The sequence below is a fragment of the Durotheca rogersii genome (assembly GCF_024521655.1).
Source record: "Durotheca rogersii strain YMJ 92031201 chromosome Unknown GGS23scaffold_2, whole genome shotgun sequence".
NCBI lineage: Eukaryota > Fungi > Ascomycota > Sordariomycetes > Xylariales > Xylariaceae > Durotheca > Durotheca rogersii.
In genome coordinates this window covers 2,845,170-2,861,522 of record NW_026251233.1, presented here as the reverse complement: position 1 = coordinate 2,861,522, position 16,353 = coordinate 2,845,170, and the positions used below count along the sequence as shown (strand labels likewise).

The following is a 16,353-nucleotide window of genomic DNA, read 5'->3' as shown; positions in this document are numbered from 1 at the left end:
CATGACGAACATCAGCGTGGGCATGAGCATTCCGGGGACGCGTGTGCGATTGAATGCCACACATAGAGAACGAAATCGCCTGGTAGTAGGAGAGGGGAGAGAGAGAGAGGGATAGAGAGAGTCGAGATAATAGGAATGGGGTATGTTGCTTGGACAGGCAGTAATTAGTAGAGGGATGGGATGGTGGGCCAGACCAGGCCGGCTGGGCTGAAAACTGTGGGAGAAAAACCCTTGGGGGCCGTCGTCTGTCTGCCGCGGTGCCGTTATTATGGCCCCTGCTGTCGTCGCGAGGGTAGACAGCCGGTACCTACAGCAGGTATCTACCTCCTAGGGCTAGATCAACTGTCAATGGAACCTAGCCTAAGCTAAGCTAGCTTGCCCAGCCGCAGCCCGAAAGGGAAACCCTAAGCCACACCTTACCATCGCTGCGGCTCATCCGGGCTATGCAGCCACTTCACCTCGGATACTGCGCTACTGCACTACCTCCTTACAGGTACCTAACCTACCCTACCCGCAGCGGGCCTCCTACAGGCAGGTGGCACGCTATGTTGCCCCCCGTCCGAGGGTTGATTCGCAGGTGCGTACGTACTCGGCGAGGCTACTCGGCCCCTCCGATCAAAGCGGGCAGGTTTCAATAACAACCCATACTTACATATCTCGGCGTAAAGGATTCTTCTGCCAGCGGTTGGCGATAAGGAAGTGCGAGGCGAGGCGAGGCATCCCGTCGTAGTCACCGTCACTGTCACAGTCTCAGGGGCTACCTGCACAGATTCATCAATAATGGATGGGAATCCTCCGACAACTCCGCTCGCTTATACCACATGTAGCCATTCCACTTGCATCATACATGCCATGTATACGCATGTTGGTATGTATTCGTGCGTCCGGGCAGGTGCCTGTTAGGACCCAGATCGATTGATCCCACCCCTTATATTTCGAGAGAGAGCGCTGCCGTGGGAGGCCCCGCGGTTCGTGGTTCAGGGACGCCAACATAATGAGCCTGGGTCATATGATGTCTCCCCAGGATATCTCTCCCTACTCGCCCACCCAGGATACTCTTTGCTACGGGGTGCATCCCTACTGCCTAAGGCAGTAAGGTAGGCATGGGCGCCACGCCTAAGGAGGAGCCAAGATCAACACCGGCGCCAGCACTAGCTCAGTACATGCCCTTATGCGGATGCGACCTGGGATAATACGCGTTCAGTGATAGAGACTAAGGCAGATAGGGAATATGTACTTACATCTTGGTAGTCCCCATCGAGAACGGATTTATATATGTAATCCAACGTGCGTATCTTCCTACGCGGGCCGCGAAATCCTTCCAGTTTTCATTAGGCGAGGAAGCAATTATATTAGGTGCTTCCCCCCCGACGGGGTAACTCGGGGGCGGGAGGGAACCCAAGCCAAGCTATTCACCACGAAACGGGGTAGCTTATGTAGGCGCAAATGCGCCAAGCGATTGGCTGCGTGTACAAATGTATATACGGCAGACCTTCAGGAATCATCACAGCTAGTCTTCAGTATCGGGTGATAGAGTAATCATCACGGAGTAGTAACAGAGGATATCGCCGGCATGGATTCGCCCAAGCCGTCTATTCATCCTACTGCTTGCTCCTGGGTGCCCACGCACGCACCTAAGATAGGTACCTAGGTATCTAATGCAAGTCCGTCTGAAAAGATGTTAGGTTGTTTCATAGCGGGTAGGTCCCTACTTACGATTAGTACCTACTTAACTACCTTAGGTACGTCACCCGCCATACGGCCAGTGCTTAGGTCTTCTGCGCGCTGGAGCTTTCATCCCACAGCACTTCGGTCGTAGGGCTGAGTTCAACTCGGACGAGTCGAATAAGTAACGAATACGCGAGGTCCTGTCCCATATAACTCCCCTCGTCGCCGGAACCGACCAACCGGTCGATCGAACGGGGTCGAGACCCGTATAAACCTCGAGGTGGTCGGGGAGGAAGAGCCTACCCAGGTACCACCTACCTACCTACCTACCTAGGTAAGAGGTAGTATACCTACTCACCAGACAGAACAACGGCTTCGCCTCGGAAGCACAGCGCATAAGAGCCGCGACGTTACACCGCGGACCATGTTCGACGAAAATGAAACTCCGTCACCATCATGATGGTTTCCCCTCCCCGTCATTCACGTCAGTTCGGGGGCCAACCACGGCGCAGGCACATACCTACCTGTGTAAGTAGACACCTCCTATGCGTATGCATGCGTAAGCCAATGCGACATAAAACAGTCGCCTTACCCTCCCATCGCGGGGCATCTAGGCAATATCGTTTCAAGACTTTCATCTACACCTACGTAGAGTCGAGACTCGCACAATTACACGGCTCGTTACCGATCACCACCATAACGATGTCTACATTCCGGCTGAATATCTGGGCGGCGTAAGAGGCAGCAGCGGGGTTAGGTGTATTACAATGAGAGGAGAGTCGCATATGTAACGGTTAAGACCTAGGAATATTTTAAATGATGCGGCACTGTGCTGGTGAGTTCAGTCGTGACTGATAATAACGCAGCTGTCTTTTCCTTTGGCCAAGGTAACGCTTCCCCAATCCTTCGAATCGGGTCACATTGGACACGTGGGTTTGACTACGCAAGCTCAAACCGCAGCAAAGCGAACCGCAGTTCTGGGCGCCTATCAATTTCACATCGCTTACCTACGTAGATGCATGCTTTATATGAGTGGAGATTCTTGTTGGCTGTTAGCGGGTTTTACGCGAGACCGCTCAGTTCTCAAGTGCCAATTCGCAACCATCCAACTTATGCCGCATCCACTCGGCTATAGGTATAACAGTAGGTACGCGTCGTTCTCTGAAACGATAACGAACAGATGATACCTACGACTGTATCCAAGTTCCAGCTTACCGCCAAGAAAGCTAATCCCCGAGAAGTCATCCTATTGAGGGGGTTATAAGAATATGAAGATATTTCACAGTCGGGCACGGCGCCGATCGGCGGCTGCGTTGCCGTTACTCAGCGCTATCGGCCATGGCGTGATCCAAGACTACCACTTACAAGGACAGGTACTACTACCTCGGCCGATATTACATAGGTATGGAGCGGCGTGGAGTTCTGTCGGATACCTTTTTGCGGAGGTGTCCATCTACGCAATCCCAAGTCGCCGACGATAGACAATATATAGTAGGCACACATATATGTGTAAATAGGCATATGAAATTTTTCACTCGACTGCTATCGACACTGTCCGTAATTATACCGAATCTCACCTAACGGTTAGCTCGCGAACCTGCAAAGCAAGGAAGATCGTGAAGCAGGTCCAACTTCCTAGATGCAACTCTAAAGCAGAGATTTCATCCCTCCCCGCCTCCGGTCCCGCTTTCTTCTATAGGCCGGTTAAAGTCCGAAGCCGCCCTTTGTGATAAACCCGAACTCCCCCCCGAACTCCCCCCAGAGGGAAAAGGGTGGTAAAAATGATATCATTTGTAAGCATCACTTTTGGTTGATTATGACGGCAGCGAGGTAAAGCGGGGCAGGCTCCCCACCTTGGAGAGAACGGCATGTAGGTACTCACACGCCCACATAACTAAGGGGGGTACATACACCCAGCTCTTCTATGGCGTAGAGAAGTACGAGGTTAGCAGCCGTCTGGAATGTAGCGCATCGAGATAAGCGTGCTTCACTCGGTGGTAGACCGGCAACTTGCCCCAACATCCGGTTTGCGCGTTCTGCAGGCGAATTATGTAAGGCCTAGCCCCTCCGAAGTGAGTGGCCGACCAGTGCGCGGCAGGTCGGATTAATATCAGTGTACAAGATCAGACAGGTAGCTGGTACCTCATTCGCGGTGGGTGAGTGGCTACGCCGGGTATGTACAGACATACATCCATCATAGGTCCGTCATAGGTTCCGCAGGCCGTAGGAATATCTGGTTGCTCGGCCGCCGGTTCGATCCGCTTCCGCGTCCCCCCTCTCTCGCAGTTGAGTACAAATTAAACAGGCCGGAGAGCTTCCCCTCCTCCTCTTTCCCCCTTCCCCCTCCCGAAGCCCAATTATCCACCAGCATCCGGCCGCCTTCACGCTTGCACGGAACAGCCAGCTCGATCGAAAGTTAGAAAAAAGGCAGGAAGAGAATCGGACAAAATGGTCAAAGCAGGTACGCGGAATTGTCTCCAGTATATAAAGTATTGTCAGATCCCGCGGTGTCCGGATCGAGCATGGCTGCATGAGCACGAATGCGCACATTTCGTCGCCCAGCAGTCCCTGTTCGACATCGACACCCGCGACGGGATGGACACCTTGTTGGACACGACCTGGATGGCCAGGCCCGGTGGCGCAAGGCACAAAGCCCAGGCTCGTCTTTTTCTCTCGCTTCCTACTGAGGCGATTGCGTGAGGCGAAGAAGGGGGCGGCAGGGGGAGCCAGACACGAGGCACGGGGGTGGCTCTAATCACAGGTCGTGAAGGCCGGACCAGGCCACTGGGACGGGCTGCTGTCGTTGTCACCGTCCACCCTTCATCGTCTGTGCTCTGCCTCTCTACCAGCCAAGCCTACCGACTCGCCCAGAGCCTGTCTCCACACAGATCCGATCTAATCCGATCTGATTCTGATCTGGATCCGGATCTCGTCGTGGGGGACCCGACCCTCCCGTCGTGGGCCGTGTGTGCCTTGTGCTTCGTGCCTTGGTCGCCTTCGAGTCCAACCCTACCTAATTCACAACCCTTATAACCCGGGCCTTGACTAATCAGGCCTTGGTCGTGTTTTTAGTCGCTGTCGTTCGGGGTGACTCCAAGGTCACCGGCACCATCACCTTCGAGCAGGCCACTGAGTCTGACCCTACCACCATCACCTGGGACATTACGGGCTACGACCCCAATGCTAAGCGTGGCGTGCACATTCACACCTTTGGTGACAACACCAACGGTTGCACGTCCGCTGGCCCTCACTGTATGTGATGCCTTATTTGCCATCCGGCGAGGCCCCGACGAGGAGGGAAGTACGAAGACAAGTGCCCGATGTCTGACTCCGAATCACAGTCAACCCCCACGGCCTGACCCACGGCAACCGAACCGACACCACTCGCCACGTTGGTGACCTCGGAAACGTCGAGACGGATGCTCAGGGAAACGCCAAAGGCTCTCTCCAAGACTCCTTGGTGAAGCTCATCGGCCCCGAGAGCGTCATTGGCGTAAGTGACCGATACGCATACACACACATATATATGTGTGTATATTTAAATTACCGCAAGCACAATGCTAACTTTAGAGGAAGCGGACTGTCGTCTGCCATTCTGGCACAGACGACCTCGGCAAGGGTGGGAACGAGGAGTCGCTCAAGACAGGCAACGCCGGCACCCGACCTGCTTGCGGTGAGTCTACCTATGCGCATCCCATTAATAATACGGCGACTAAACAACGTACTCTTTTGTTCCAGGTGTCATCGGCATCTCCAGCTAAATGGGCCGTGCAAATCCTTGTTGAATTGGGGAGCGACCTAAGACTATATAGGTAGTCAACTATAGAGCTCTTGGGCACGAACGAAGAAATGAAATGACATGAATATCATTGACCTGCCCTGACCGGACTATTAGTATTGCATTGGGGGGCCCATTGAAGCGTATTGAATAGCTAGCGTAAGACATCCTTATACCAGGTATGCTTAAGGCATATGGGATGTAAGCACTCACCCAATACGAATCGCGACACTGTTGTCCAAAACTATCTTGAGGTATACTTTACTCCAGCCTAGGTACATTCTCCAGTGCCAGATACGGGCTGTCTGACAGCATAACACGTACATAATGTTCATCTTTCGCGGTTTCTTTCCTATCCTCGAGGGTCTTTCGCCAGATTTTTACAGGTGCAGACCCCGACATGGTTCCCCACCTGCCTATTTTGGCACTTTTAGTACTACCCCGCCTTAGGCCGAGAGCTGCTTAGCAAATGGAGGGGTATCAGATGGCCGCCACACTGGTGTGCTGACCCCTTTTTCACTCGCTTGCAACCGGACCCGAAAAAAAAGCCCCCCTAGAACCTTGGCGTAGACATCCTCTCTCTAGCTTTCCCATTTTCCACCAACAGGCGCAAAGCTCTTCCCCACAATTTGGTGAAAGCTGTCAAATTCGAGAACGCACACGACATATGCACATTTCGAGATCGAGGACAACATCCCTCTTTGCCTCCGTTTCTTCAAGACACCAGCGACCGCTTCGAACCTGACCTCACTGCTACTCCGCACCGGATTCTCCGCGAGTCCTCCTCCTACTGAACATCGGAAGCCCATCTCGCTCTCTCGCCTTCCTCTTCTTCTCCCTGCCTCTACTGTCCACCTGTCTTGGGGTAAGTGAGTCCGGCAACTATTCCTACGTGTTGTCTTTCCCGAACCCGACCCGACCCCCGGAGTCCTGCTTCAGTCAAGCCTCTCGTCCGGGACCCCCCCTAACTCCGATCTGGGACACCCAGCCTCTTATCAAGTGACGAGGTAGTGTTCATGCCGCCTGCCGCCTGCCGCCTACCAGCACATCTGCCGCGGTACTTTGTTATACCTGGCCGAAGACACAACATATTATACTGTAAGCTGCCAATATGCATGAAGGTTAATGTCACATGGCCAGCGCGATAGCGCCCTGTACCGCACTCTCAGCGTCCCTGTGTTTATCTACTTCCCCCCTTTAAACTCCACTGGGTCTATCTTGCCACCGGAGAGCCTCTTTTTGCTATAACGCAAGGTTGTAAAAAAGGCCATCCCTCGGTGTTATATAGATGGACGAACTGCTGCTCGGCACTAGTTAGTAAAGGCTCCACAGCCTATCTATTCCTGTCTATTCACGTTTCCATGATGGATAGACGGAAGATGGCTAGTGCCACTTACCAGAACAAACACCTCTGTATACTTACAACCCACATTCATATCCTCCAAACTACCATCCCAGGTCTTCCTTGACTGCCTTCATAAGCCAAAAACAGAAGAGAAACGAAATATCAAGTCTCCCCCCTTGATTGTTTACTAACTACCTCGGCAGATTTCTGGAAGTCCTTAGACCCCTCCTTTCCCCCCCCCCCCCCCCCACCTCTGCCAAATCTAGTGTCTTGCCTATAGCAACATGGCGAAGCAGTTCTTTGCTAACGTCAAGTCCGCCCTGAGCGGTGACACTCTGCTGTTGACCAGCCAAAACAATCCCAACGCGGAGCGTACCTTCTCGCTGGCTTTTGTCACTGGCCCCCATCTTCGAAGAGAGGGTGACGAGCCGTTCGCTTTCCAGTCACGAGAGTACCTGCGAAAGCTTGTCATTGGAAAGCCGGTCCAGTGCACCATCCTCTACACTGTCCCTACCTCTGGAAGGGAATATGGCGTTGCCCAGTTGAAAGATGGGACACAGTTGCCAGATGAGCTGGTCAAAGCTGGTTGGCTTAAGGTCCGGGAGGATGCCGGGCGGAAAGAGGAATCCGAAGAAGTCCTGCAACGGCTCGAAGCTCTTCGCTCGCTAGAGACACAGGCTAGGAGCGAAGGGAAAGGCCTGTGGGAAGGCGTTGGTGGAGTTATCGAGGTCCAAAATGACATTGGCGCCCTCGATTTCGATGAATGGAAGGGCAAAACTGTCGATGCGGTTGTCGAGCGCATTCTGAGCGGTGATCGCTTGCTTGTACGCCTGAAGCTGTCCGATGAGAAACACTATCAAGTTATGACGCTGGTTGCCGGCATCCGCACTCCGTCTACTGAGAGAGTCAACCAGTCTACAGGTCAGACCCAACCTGCTGAGGAATTCGGAAACGAAGCACGGCAATACGTTGAGCAGAGACTGCTCCAGCGAGACGTTCAGGTTGAACTAGTCGGTATCAGTCCGCAAGGGCAGCTCATCGCCTCTATCTTGCACCCTAGAGGGAGCATTGCGGAATTTCTCCTTGCCGACGGGCTAGCACGGTGCAACGATTTCCACTCGACCTTGCTTGGTGCAAAGATGGCTCCTCTCAGAGCAGCCGAGAAGAAGGCACAAGCTGCCAAGCTCCGCCTTCATAAGGACCATGTGGCCAAGGCCGAGGGAGGTAGCTCGTCGGACATGATCGTCTCGAAAATCCAAGGGGCCGATGCGATCTTTGTTCGTACTAAGACTGGTGCGGAGAAGCGGATTAATCTAAGCAGCGTTCGTGGGCCCCGAACCAACGAACCCTCCGAGGCCCCGTTCCGGGACGAGGCGAAGGAGTATCTCCGGAAGAAACTTATCGGAAAGCACGTCAAAGTTTCGATTGACGGATCTCGGCCCGCTAGCGACGATTTCGAGGCTCGTGACGTCGCCACTATAACCGAGAAGGGTAAGAACATCAACCTGTTGCTCGTCCAGGACGGCTGGTGCTCCGTTATCCGACATCGCAAGGACGATACTGACAGAGCGCCTAACTACGACGAGCTTCTTGCGGCCCAGGAGCAGGCAAAAGAACAGAAGAAGGGAATGTGGTCTGGAAAGCCGTCCAAAGCCAAGACCTACGTTGATGTATCCGAGTCGGTGCAGAAGGCCAAGATTCAACTCTCTACTCTCTCGCGCCAGAAGAAGGTACCTGCAATCGTTGACTTCTGCAAGGCCGGATCGCGATTTACGATCCTGATCCCTCGTGAAGGGGTCAAGCTCACAATGGTTCTTGGCGGCGTCCGTGCACCTCGGGCACCTCGGTCGTCTCAGGAGAAGGGGGAGCCGTTCGGACAGGAGGCACTCGACCTCGCCAACCGCCGGTGTAATCAGCGTGACTGCGAGATCGACATCCACGACATCGACAAGGTTGGCGGGTTCATCGGCGACCTGTATATCAACCGCGAGAGCTTTGCCAAGATTCTAGTCGAAGAAGGTCTTGCCTCCGTTCATCAGTACTCGGCGGAGAAGTCTGGAAATGCAAACGAACTCTTGGCTGCCGAGAAGCGCGCCAAGGAAGGACGCAAAGGCCTGTGGCAGGATTGGGACCCGTCGCAAGAGGAAGGTGCCGACGCAGAAGAGACCGCCGACGCAGCACCGTCGAACGACGCTGCACCACTGGACAAGAAAGCTACCGACTACCGGGAAGTTGTCGTCACCAACATTGACGCGAGCGGCAAGCTCAAGATCCAAGAGATCGGCAAAGGCACCTCGGCTTTGGAACTGATGATGAACGAGTTCAAGAAGTTCCACCTCGACCCCAAGAACAACAAGCCTCTCGCCAACCCTCCTAAGACTGGCGAATTCGTGGCAGCTAAATTCACCGCTGACGGTCAGTGGTACCGTGCGCGAGTGCGGTCGAACGACCGGACAGCCAAGGTCGCCGAGGTCATATACATAGACTTCGGCAACAGCGAGAAGATTCCCTGGTCGAACCTCCGGGCGCTCGACCAGCCACAATTCACGACGCAGAAACTCAAGGCGCAGGCGACCGACGCGGCGCTCTCCTTCATCCAACTACCGACGGCGCCGGACTATTTCCGCGACGCGCTCGACTACATTGCGGAGGCGACGGACGGCCGCCGGCTCGTGGCTAGCTTCGATTTCGTCGACGCGAAGGAGGGCCTCAGCTACATCACGCTCTTCGACGAGAAGGCCGGCGGCGGCGGGTCGGGCAGCACGTTCGTAGACTCGATCAATAAGGACATCGTGGCGAACGGGCACGCGCTAGTGCCCAAGAAGCTGAAGGCGTGGGAGCGCGGACGCGCTTCGGAGGAGGTCCTCAAGAAGCTGCGCGAGGTCGAGAGCCAGGCCAAGGCCGACCGGCTAGGCATGTGGGAGTACGGCGACATCACCGAGGATTAAGGAGGCTCGCTATTCCGACTTTCATTTGGGTCTCGGACGGTGGAGTTCTGATTTTCCCTTTCCCCTCCTAGGTACCTCCAGGAGTCTTATTGGCATCCATCCGCATGGCATAGGGAAAAGCTACGCTTATCGTCTCTCGGCGTATCAAAGGCATTCCGCATAGACACACACACGTACCCTCTAGTCAGAAATAAAAGGAGCATCTATGGCACAAGCATTACGTTCCAATTTTTTTAAATATAAAGCCTCCCCCCCCGGAACGAGAACGAGAAGCAAATGAGTAGTAGACGTTGTGATTTGTTCCCACCGCGATGTTTCCCGACAGGATCAGGCCACTAGGGTACTTGCGCTGCGGACCGATGGTCGGACATTAGCCTTGTAAGGCCTTAAAGTAATAGAGGAGGTGCCGGCCGATATCTACCTAGGTAGAATTCACATATGCCAAGCATTAGGTACTATGTCCACGATACGGAACTATGGGATTTTCGTCGTAGGGATAAGTCGGGTACTTAAGAGGTAGGTAAGTCAGAGACGTGTGTATTCGACCCTTTGCAACAGGAGGGGTACGGCAGCCAACAGAATGGGGCGAAACACAACCTTACGACGTCCCAACCATCGACGGCCAGTCGCCCCAGGTGGAGCGGCGGGAGGTAAGGTAGGGTAGGGGTGCGCGGTGGGTGACACCGCCGGGTGTCGTCGGGCAGGGCAAGTTGCTCAAGGCGCGCCACTATAGGTAGGTATCTATCTACCTGCCTGGCCTGCTACTTGCTTAACGAGGGCGATATCCGGGTCAGGGCTTCGTCGGCGGCGACTCGCGGCAGCCTAGTCGCACTGCCGCACCGGCACCCATGCAGACGTAGATAGGTGGGCCAAGAAGGGAGGGTGGAGTTAGGGGCTGGTGTTAATATGGGCGACGGGACGGTGCAATATAAGCGTTTCGGAGCTGGCTGTCGAGAGGGAGGCGAGGCGGGAGAGCAGATGGCACGTCGGGGTAGGCCGGCGAGAGGCCAATGCTACCTCGCGGCGGGTGGTGTGTAACAAACGACACACGCGAGGTGTCATGGTGAACACATTGGAGCTGCCGCCACCAGATGCTACACACTCGACACGCAACATTGGTGGACGTCCGGCTTCTGCGTAGACGCAGATGTAATGTGCACGCAGATACCTACCTGACGCAGGTGTTGAGAGTGAGGTAGTCGGATGCAGATAGAAGAAGAGTAGAGAGTCGTAGATGCGACCGCTCCGGAGACGGCTGGCCGGTGGTGTGGCCCTGGGACAGCTTGGAGGCGAGCGAAGGGGCCAGTCCCGTCGAGGCCGGGTGGGCGATAAGTACCCAAAGGTACCTTGCCCCGCCAAAGCCACGTCCGGCAAGGAGCGATGTAGGAAAGGTTTAGTAAGAGGTACCTTGGTAGGCATAGGTAGGTACCTCTAGAGGGGCAAGATGAGAACCTCATTCTGCAGACAGCGACGCAGAGGAATTAGCGTTTGAAGCGGTACCTAGATTCTAGTACTGCTAGGTACCTACCTGCCTATCCAAAGAACTACAGGCACCTCTGCGTGGGTGGTTAGGTACTTCGGGTCAGGTACCTACGATGACATGATAGATGACGCCAATCCCCCCTCCATTTCTTCTACCCCGCCGACCGCCGATCGTGGGCAAATACCTCGTCTTCTTCCACCCACCCAAACAGCTTCCCTCTCGACAGCAGACTGTTATGTAGCGGTACCTGGGATTGGGAGCAGCAGTACGAGGCATCTGCCTGATCTTAGGTACCTTGGGTCCCCTAATATCTCACCTTGACGCCACCAGCACCCACCACCCCTTAGGTACCTACCTACCTGTGTAGCCTCCTAAACCTCTACTAGAACAGCTATAAGGCGGCTTCTCGGGATAATGAGGTACACGGTTAGGTAGGTACCTCGGAATGTACTGGGTACAATCCCACCCGTGAAAGAGAGAGCTACCGACCTACCTATATTACGAGAGTAGAAGAAGGCCCGTCGGGTCGGTCCCCCAATAGCCGACTTCACCTACCTACTTAACTACCTCCTTGCCCGACCCTTTCTCATCGCCGCAACTTCAAAAACACCTGGACTCTCCTTCACCTCGAGCATCTCCCTCCTCTTTCATCTACCCGTGATCGTAGCCAGCCACCCGCCACTTGCCCAACCAAAGCTACTTTACGGCATACCGCCCTGGACACCACCCATACCATCCAACATGTCTACCTCTCTTGACCAACTGAAGGCCGCTGGCACGGTAAGTTCCGCTTTACCCCTCAGCAAACCTTTTGCCCCTCCACCGTGAGATTGTTTTTTCTCTTTTTTTCGTCGGCCTGGCGCATACGTTCGGGTAGGAGGTCTGGATGGATTCCGTCGGGTCGGTATAGTAGTGGATGCTGGCCGCCGAATGGTCTGAGACAACCTGGAGTGATCTGACCAAAGGAGAGAAGAGACGAGACGGATGCTAACCTATGTTTTGGCTTGACTAGGTCGTCGTCAGCGACTCTGGTAAGCTGCAATCCGAGTTAGCCACTTATCAAGCCAGCAAATGGACGGACGCATCAGCAGTGCTAACCGAGATTCCGCTCACCAGGTGACTTCGCCTGTCAGTATATCCCGCATTCCGCTCAATCCGCTGCCCTCCGACGGCGATCGAACTCGTCCTATCCGTGGCACGCCGGACACTAACAAGACCTACAGCCATCGGCAAATATAAGCCGCAAGACGCCACCACCAACCCTTCCCTCATTCTCGCCGCATCCAAGAAGCCCGAATATGCCCAGTTGATTGACTCGGCCGTCGCCTATGCCAAGGGCAAGGGTGGCAGCATTGACAGCCAGGTCGATGCTGCCCTCGACAGACTCCTCGTCGAGTTCGGCAGAGAGATCCTCAAGATCATCCCCGGAAAGGTCTCCACTGAGGTGGACGCTCGATTCTCTTTCGACACCAAGGCCTCCGTCGACAAGGCCCTTCACATCATCGATGTACGTCCCATCCCAGGCATAGCCACGATTGCCAAACCGCTCTGCTGACGCCCCGGGTTGAATACAGCTATACAAGGAGCAAGGCATCCCCAAGGAGCGCATCTTGATCAAGATTGCGTCCACGTGGGAGGGCATCAAGGCCGCGGAGATCCTGCAGCGCGACCACGGCGTCAACTGCAACCTGACCCTCATGTTCTCCATCGTCCAGGCCATCGCTGCCGCCGAGGCTGGTGCTTTTCTCATCTCCCCCTTCGTCGGTCGCATCCTCGACTGGTACAAGGCCGCGACGAAGAAGGAGTACGCCAAGGAAGACGACCCCGGTGTCAAGTCCGTCGAGGCCATCTTCAATTACTACAAGAAGTACGGCTATAAAACCATTGTCATGGGCGCTTCGTTCCGAAACATTGGCGAAATCACCGAACTCGCTGGATGTGACTACCTAACCATCTCCGTAAGCGATTCCGCTCTTTCCCCCACCCCTCCGGTTCCAGGTAACCCGAGAGAGGAGCGAGATAATGCTAACCCGGATTCTGCATGATAGCCTAACCTGCTGGAAGAGCTGCTGAACTCCTCGGCCCCCGTGCCCAAGAAGCTTGACGCCGCCAAGGCGAGCACGCTCGACATCGCCAAGAAGACGTACATTAACAGCGAGGCGGACTTCCGCTTCGACTTCAACGAGGAGCAGATGGCCGTCGAGAAACTGCGTGAAGGTATCAGCAAGTTTGCCGCTGACGCCATAACCCTCAAGGACATTATCAAGAAGAAGATTTCGGCGTAAGAAAGAGAACAGTGATGGTCCCTCCCAGTGAAGGAAAAAAAAAGGGGGTAATACGCGAAAGGTTGCAAAGTTGTGAGGAGGGTGCATGAGGGAATTGCCTTTTCCACCACTTAGATACTTTGCCTGTCTGACCTACCAAACATGTACTCCTCTCATTTTCCCAGGCGGAGACGTTATAGATCGTTATCAGAATGAATAAAAAAGAAATAATACTATAAGGAGAGGATCCTGCTCCGCTGGCTTTTATTTTCTTCAGCTCTCCCCTCATGCTAATGCTACGGTGTTCGTGGTCGACAAGCCTACTACGAGGTTCATGTGGGAAACTAGGAATGAATCAAGTGGTGGCCCACCCGGTCACTGAATAGGGGACCGGCATAGACATGGTCTTCTAGGTTGAAATGCTGTATTCTGATGCTTCTATCCACCTCACCCCCCTCGTTTCTGGGCAGAGGGTTCTATCTGTCTAGGTATATGGGCGATATATACTCTACTCTACTCTATTGCCGTCTCCTCTCCCCTTCTACCTCTTCTACCTCCTCTTCTCCTTCGCCCCCTTCTACAGAGCCCCGTCCCCCCACATCTCGCCCTCGCCTTCGCCCTCGGCATCTTCCGCCTTTCCCTTTCCCTTTCCCCCCTTCTTCTTCTTCTTCTTCTTCTCCTTCTCCTTCTCGTCTTTCTCCCCTCCCTTGTCGTCCTTCTTCCCCTTATCCTTCCCGCGGCACGGCACGCTGACGATGCGGTGCGTCACGCCGCCGCCGCCGTCGTCGTCGTCGCCGTCGCGCCCCCCCTCCTCGGCAGCCTCGAAGACGAGGGCCGTCAGCGCGCCGCCCCGCGCGCAGTTGCTGTCGAGCCCGAAGGCGTAGCGCCGCACGCGCAGGCCCGCGCGCGCGTCGTGCCCGTAGACCACGGTCGCGACGCGCGCGTCGGCGTCGGCGTCGGCGTCGCGTGCGGGCTCGACGGCGGGAGCGGGGGGGGACGCGGAGCCCTCCTGCTGGTGGTGCTGGTGGTGGTGGTGGCGGCGGCGCCGCGCCAGCTCGACTTGCAGCTCGCTCCAGACCTCGGCCCAGGGGCGGCCGTCGCGGCCGTCGCTCGGGCGCAGGGTCCGGAGGTAGGCGGTCGCGTCGGAGGAGTCGGGGCCGGGGTCGGAAGGCGTGAGAGGAGGGGGGGAGGAGCCGCCGGCGGCGGCGGCAGAGCGCGAGCGCACGAGCGTCCGCATCGTCATGACGGCGCGCGGGTCCTGGCGCGCCAGCGGCACCCCCGGCACGAGCCCCGCGTGCGCCACCACCACCTCGTCCCCGTACCGCGGCGCCACGGCGCCCAGCCGCAGGATCACCGGCAGGTCCGCGAGCCAGGCGCGCTGCGCCGGGGTCAGGCTCGCGGCCGTGGCGAGGTCGGCGGCTTTGGACTTGGAGTGCTTCTTCTTCTTCTTCTTCTTCTCTCTGTGCTCGTGCTTGTTCTCTTCGCGTAGCGATTCTTGCGCCGCTGCTTCTCCCGCCGGCGCATCGCCCTCCTCTTCCCCCGTCCCGGCGCCCGCTTCCGAGCTGCGGCTGCCCCCCTCGTCGTCGTCGTCGTCGTCGTCGTCGGGGGCGGAGTCCGCTTCGGCGCCGACGTGGCGCGCCCACGCGCGCAGCACGCGGTCCTCGTGGTTGCCGCGCACGCCGCGCGCGCCGAGCTCCATGGCGCGCGCGACGACGCCGGCGCTGTCGGGCCCCCGGTTCACCAGGTCGCCGGCGAAGACGAGGGTGTCGCGCCGCTGCGAGTAGCCGACGGCGGCGAGGAGCGCGTCCAGCGCGTCCAGCTGCCCGTGCACGTCGCCGACGACGACGAGCCGCCGCGAGCCGCCGCTGCCGGTCCGGCCGGGCAGGGCCGAGGCGGGCAAGGAGCTGAGGAGCACCGGGTGCGTAAATGAGGAGGAGGAGAAGGGTGGCGATGGACCGTGATCGGGGGACATCATTGGCTCGGCGAGTCCTGCCATCTCTGCTGCTGCTGCTGCTGCTTCTTCGCTCTGCGCAGACGGATGCGAGGGCCGGGTCGAAAACAGCCGCAATGGGGCCGAGGGGACATGAAGCGATAGCTGGTTCGCGATGTGCGTGTGGTAACAGCACAGCGACAGGACGATGGCCGATATCGCGCAGACGGTGGCGGTAAAGACTCGTTTCCGCCGCTGGCCGCGCGATGGGAGCGACGTCGGGCCAGCCGCGGAGAGGAGCGCCATTGGGGATGTGCGGCGAATCCGGCACTACGATACTAGTCTTCGCTGGATGACGCCACGGTCGTCATGTCCGGGTGCGCGATTACGTAGGTGAGGCGAATCAGCAAAGTAGGCAGGATGGTTGTGTTGCGCGATCTTTTCGGCTGTTTTCGGCAGAATTCTGGTCCTGGGATTTTTACCCGCCCCCCGACGCGAAGGGGTCCGAGCCATCACAGATAAAACATGGCCGCCCACCCACACCATCACGTCGTCGTACTGCGTCACCATGCGCACATGTGTATGCATGTGTGTATGTGTGTGTGTATGAATGTACGTGTAGGTGGGACACGGCAATGCACATGGACAATGGGACATGGCGTGGAGGGACATGGCGTGGAGCGAGGCTCGCGGAGGCTAGATAGAGCAGTATGTTATGGACTGACGAATTTGTGCCAAGATGGTTAGAGCTACGGGGTTGGAGGGCATTTAGGTATACCGAGCTATCCGGAGTCCGCATAACTGCATTACCGGGGAGCGTCTAGGAAAATCTTGCATTGCCCCTCCCTCCGTTTCCTTCTTATTGTGCGCGCGCGAGAGACGGGGAGAGAAGAGCAGAGGACAAAGTGAAGAAAATTCAATTTTGGATTGGCATACT

The 16,353-nt window shown here is 56.3% G+C and overlaps 4 protein-coding genes across 4 annotated transcripts; 3 read left to right on the top strand and 1 right to left on the bottom strand.

Annotated features, from left to right (window-relative positions):
- Positions 1–4,012: 4,012 nt before the first annotated feature.
- Positions 4,013–5,721, top strand: GGS23DRAFT_550300 (Cu,Zn superoxide dismutase). The gene is made up of 5 exons (XM_051515277.1): positions 4,013–4,129; positions 4,741–4,920; positions 5,010–5,161; positions 5,245–5,341; positions 5,407–5,721. The coding sequence occupies exons 1-5, from the start codon at positions 4,117–4,119 to the stop codon at positions 5,427–5,429; spliced, it is 465 nt and encodes a 154-aa protein (XP_051376557.1). The 5' UTR covers positions 4,013–4,116; the 3' UTR covers positions 5,430–5,721.
- Positions 5,722–7,032: 1,311 nt separating this feature from the next.
- GGS23DRAFT_200509 (uncharacterized protein) lies at positions 7,033–10,138 on the top strand. The gene has a single exon (XM_051511777.1). The coding sequence runs from the start codon at positions 7,076–7,078 to the stop codon at positions 9,737–9,739; it is 2,664 nt and encodes an 887-aa protein (XP_051376556.1). The 5' UTR covers positions 7,033–7,075; the 3' UTR covers positions 9,740–10,138.
- A 1,611-nt stretch (positions 10,139–11,749) lies between these two features.
- On the top strand, positions 11,750–13,725 carry GGS23DRAFT_550288 (transaldolase-like protein). The gene is made up of 6 exons (XM_051515275.1): positions 11,750–12,002; positions 12,235–12,253; positions 12,339–12,350; positions 12,446–12,729; positions 12,797–13,180; positions 13,271–13,725. Exons 1-6 carry the CDS (start codon positions 11,964–11,966, stop codon positions 13,505–13,507), a joined length of 975 nt encoding a protein of 324 aa, XP_051376555.1. The 5' UTR covers positions 11,750–11,963; the 3' UTR covers positions 13,508–13,725.
- Positions 13,726–13,794: 69 nt separating this feature from the next.
- On the bottom strand, positions 13,795–15,953 carry GGS23DRAFT_613017 (Metallo-dependent phosphatase-like protein). Its single transcript, XM_051520529.1, has one exon. It carries the CDS (start codon positions 15,720–15,722, stop codon positions 14,064–14,066), a length of 1,659 nt encoding a protein of 552 aa, XP_051376554.1. The 5' UTR covers positions 15,723–15,953; the 3' UTR covers positions 13,795–14,063.
- Between the last annotated feature and the right edge of the window lie 400 nt (positions 15,954–16,353).